Source organism: Tarenaya hassleriana, unplaced genomic scaffold (assembly GCF_000463585.1).
Source record: "Tarenaya hassleriana unplaced genomic scaffold, ASM46358v1 Cleome566, whole genome shotgun sequence".
In the NCBI taxonomy this organism is placed as follows: Eukaryota; Viridiplantae; Streptophyta; class Magnoliopsida; order Brassicales; family Cleomaceae; genus Tarenaya; species Tarenaya hassleriana.
In genome coordinates, this window is record NW_010968234.1 from 22,098 (window position 1) to 26,790 (window position 4,693).

Genomic DNA, 4,693 nt, shown 5'->3' on the forward strand with positions numbered 1-4,693 from the left:
GATTGTTTCACATTTCCTTCCACCCTGACTTCACTATACCATCCGCATGAACGAAGCTTGGGAATACATTCGAACGGCAACATCTGTTATAACAAATACAAAACATTAATAAAGTATTTCTTGACAACTCTTTATTTTGTTTAGTAAACCCTAAACCCTTACCGTGAGGGGAATTATAAACCCTGGTAAGTTCCACTGATTAGCCGGCTTCCGATGTTTATTCAGATAGTTCACCACAAACTCATGAACATTGTTGAACGTGAACGTCCCCCAAGGGAATTTTTCGCATGCATCCACATTGTTGACAATCTTCAACAGAAATGGATTCACGTATTCCGAATGTTGGTGCCCAATGACATAACTGAGCAGCAACAAATAAGCCATCTTCAATCGGTCATCTCTGTCATCTACAGCCAATTCCCCAAACTTCTTCATTACTTCTGCTTTCATAACCTTTTCAAAACTCTCTTGACCAAAGAATTTACGGTAGAATTCGAACCCTCCAATTTCCTCCCAATTCTCAGGCAACGGAGAACAATTTAAACCACAAAGAATAGCGTGTTCCCACAGCGAATACCTAATTGGGACTCCGTTCATCACGAACCATAACTCGCCATCTTTCTTGGTCTTGACTGATCGGTTGATGAGTGCAACCATTAAACTCATCTTCAGTGACTGTTTCTTCGATCATGGTGTCTATATGTAGTTATGAAAAAAAAACTTTCTAATAACATAAAGAAAGAGTAATTTGGACACGTTTTGTGAAAGTTATGAGGTTAATAATTTGATGAGTCAACAATCGAACAACTCATCGTGCATGACTCGTTATTTGGTTCGAATTGTTGACCATATGTCGATGGCTAGCGATTCGAGACAACTTCTGAGTCATCGGATCACTTAACGGACGATGGATATTAGTTTGGGTTGATTTTCAGATCATCGGATTATCCACCGAGAGATGGATGCCGATTTTTGTCGATATGTAGGGACTAGATTAACATGTTGTCTAAATATGCTCATATCTTTCAGCGCATATATTAGATCTGTGCGATCATGGTGTCTATATGTAGTTATTAAAAAAAACTTTCTAATAACATAAAGAAAGAATAATTTGGACACGTTTTGTGGAAGTTATGAAGTTAATAACTTGATCAGTCAACAATCGAACAACTCAACGGACATAACTCGTTATTTGGTTCGAATTGTTGACCATATGTCGATGGCTAGCGGTTCGAGTCAACTTCTGAGTAATCGAATCATTTATCGGATGATGGATATTAGTTTGGGTTTATTTTCAGATCATCGGATTATCCACCGAGAGATGGATGCCAATTTTTGTCGATATATAGGGACTAGATCAATGTGTTGTCTAAATATGCTCATAATTTTCAGCGAATATATTAGATCTGCGCGACAATGGTGTCTATGCGTAGTGTTTAAAAAAACTTTCTAATGACATAAAGAAAGAATAATTTGGACAAGTTTTGTGGAAGTTATGAGGTTAATAATTTGATGAGTCAATAATCAAACAACTCATCGGGCATGACTCGTTATTTGGTTCAAATTGTTGACCATATGCCGATGGCTAGCGATTCGAGTCAACTTCTGAGCAATCAGATCACTTACGGATCATGGATATTAGTTTGAGTTGATTTTCAGATCATCGGATTATCCACCGAGAGATGGATGCCGATTTTTGTCGATATGTAGGGACTAGATCAATGTGTTGTCTAAATATGCTCTTAACTTTCAACGCATATATTAGATCTGCACGATCATGGGGTTTACATGTAGTTATTAAAAAAACTTTCTAATGACATAAAGAAAGAATAATTTGGACATGTTTTGTGGAAGTCATGAGGTTAATAATTTGATGAGTCAATAATCAAACAACTCATCGGGCATGACTCGTTACTTGGTTCGAATTGTTGACCATATGCCGATGGCTAGCGATTCGAGTCAACTTCTGAGACATCAGATCACTTACGGATCATGGATATTAGTTTGAGTTGATTTTCAGATCATCATTATCCACCGAGAGATGGATGCCGATTTTTGTCGATATGTAGGGACTAGATCAATATGTTGTCTAAATATGCTCTTAACTTTCAACGCATATATTAGATCTACACGATCATGGGGTTTACAGGTAGTTATTAAAAAAACTTTCTAATGACATAAAGAAAGAATAATTTGGACACGTATTGTGGAAGTTATGAGGTTAATAATTTGATGAGTCAACAATCGAACAACTTATCGGACATGACTCGTTATTTGGTTCGAATTGTTGACCATATGCCGATGACTAGCGATTCGAGTCAACTTCTGAGACATCAGATCACTTACAGATGATGGATATTAGTTTGGGTTGATTTTCAGATCATCGGATTATCCACCGAGAGATGGATGCCAATTTTTGTCGATATATAGAGACTAGATCAATGTGTTGTCTAAATATACTCATAATTTTCAGCGAATATATTAGATCTACGCGATAATGGTGTCTATGCGTAGTCTTTAAAAAAACTTTCTAATGACATAAAGAAATAATAATTTGGACTTCTTTTGTGGAAGTTATGAGGTTAATAATTTGATCAGTCAACAATCGAACAACTCATCGTCCATGACTCGTTATTTGGTTTGAATTGTTGACCATAGTCGATGGCTAGCGATTCGAGTCAACTTCTGAGTCATCGGATCACTTACCGGACGATGGATATTAATTTGGGTTGATTTTCAGATCATCGGATTATCCACCGAGAGATGGATGCCGATTTTTGTCGATATGTAGGGACTAGATCAATGTGTTGTCTAAATATGCTCTTAACTTTCAACGCATATATTAGATCTGCACGATCATGGGGTTTACATGTAGTTATTAAAAAAACTTTCTAATGACATAAAGAAAGAATAATTTGGACACGTTTTGTGGAAGTTATGAGGTTAATAATTTGATGAGTCAACAATCGAACAACTTATCGGGCATGACTCGTTATTTGGTTCGAATTGTTGACTATATGTCGATGGCTAGCGATTCGAGTCAACTTCTGAGTCATCGGATCAGTTACCGGACAATGGATATTAGTTTGGATTGATTTTAAGATCATCGGATTATCCAGCGAGAGATGGATGCCGATTTTTGTCGATATGTAGGGACTAGATCAATGTGTTGTCTAAATATGCTCTTAACTTTCAACGCATATATTAGATCTGCACGATCATGGGGTTTACATGTAGTTATTAAAAAAACTTTCTAATGACATAAAAGAAGAATAATTTGGACATGTTTTGTGGAAGTTATGAGGTTAATAATTTGATCAGTCAACAATCGAACAACTCATCGTCCATGACTCGTTATTTGGTTCGAATTGTTGACCATATGTCGATGGCTAGCGATTCGAGTCAACTTCTGAGTCATCGGATCACTTACCGGACGATGGATATTAGTTTGGGTTGATTTTCAGATCATCGGTTTATCCACTGAGAGATGGATGCCGATTTTTGTCGATATGTAGGGACTAGATCAATATGTTGTCTAAATAAGCTCTTAACTTTCAAGCATATATTAGATCTGCGCGATCATGGGGTTTACAGGTAGTTATTAAAAAAACTTTCTAATGACATAAAGAAAGAATAATTTGGACACGTTTTGTGGAAGTTATGAGGTTAATAATTTGATGAGTCAACAATCGAACAACTTATCGGACATGACTCGTTATTTGGTTCGAATTGTTGACCATATGCCGATGACTAGCGATTCAAGTCAACTTTTGAGACATCAGATCACTTACGGATCATGGATATTAGTTTGAGTTGATTTTCAGATCATCGGATTATCCAGCGAGAGAGGATACCGATTTTTGTCGATATGTAGGGAGTAGATCAACGTGTTGTCTAAATCTGCTCATATCTTTCAGCGCATATATTAGATCTGCTCGATCATGGTGTCTATATGTAGTTATGAAAAAAACTTTCTAATAAAATAAAGAAAAAATAATTTGGACACGTTTTGTGGAAGTTATGAAGTTAATAATTTGATCATTCAACAATCGAACAACTCAACGGACATAACTCGTTATTTGGTTCGAATTGTTGACCATATGTCGATGGCTTGCGGTTCGAGTCAACTTCTGAGTAATCGAATCATTTATCGGATGATGGATATTAGTTTGGGTTTATTTTCAAATCATCGGATTATCCACCGAGAGATGGATGCCAATTTTTGTCGATATATAGGGACTAGATCAATGTGTTATCTAAATATGCTCATAATTTTCAGCGAATATATTAGATCTGCGCGACAATGGTGTCTATGCGTAGTCTTTAAAAAAACTTTCTAATGACATAAAGAAATAATAATTTGGACAAGTTTTGTGGAAGTTATGAGGTTAATAATTTGATGAGTCAATAATCAAACAACTCATCGGGCATGACTCGTTATTTGGTTCGAATTGTTGACCATATGCCGATGGCTAGCGATTCGAGTCAACTTCTGAGACATCAGATCAGTTACGGATCATGGATATTAGTTTGAGTTGATTTTCAGATCATCGGATTATCCACCGAGAGATGGATGCCGATTTTTGTCGATATGTAGGGACTAGATCAATGTGTTGTCTAAATATGCTCTTAACTTTCAACGCATATATTAGATCTGCACGATCATGGGGTTTACATGTAGTTATTAAAAAAA

The 4,693-nt window shown here is 36.4% G+C and overlaps 1 protein-coding gene across 1 annotated transcript; it reads right to left on the reverse strand.

The window, feature by feature from the left end:
- Positions 1–11: 11 nt before the first annotated feature.
- On the reverse strand, positions 12–666 carry LOC104798704 (the record flags this gene model as incomplete). The annotated part of the gene is made up of 2 exons (XM_010520880.1): positions 163–666; positions 12–83 (listed from the first exon to the last, which is right to left on the reverse strand). Coding segments are annotated over exons 1-2 (576 nt in total), but the record flags the coding sequence as incomplete, so codon positions are not given.
- Between the last annotated feature and the right edge of the window lie 4,027 nt (positions 667–4,693).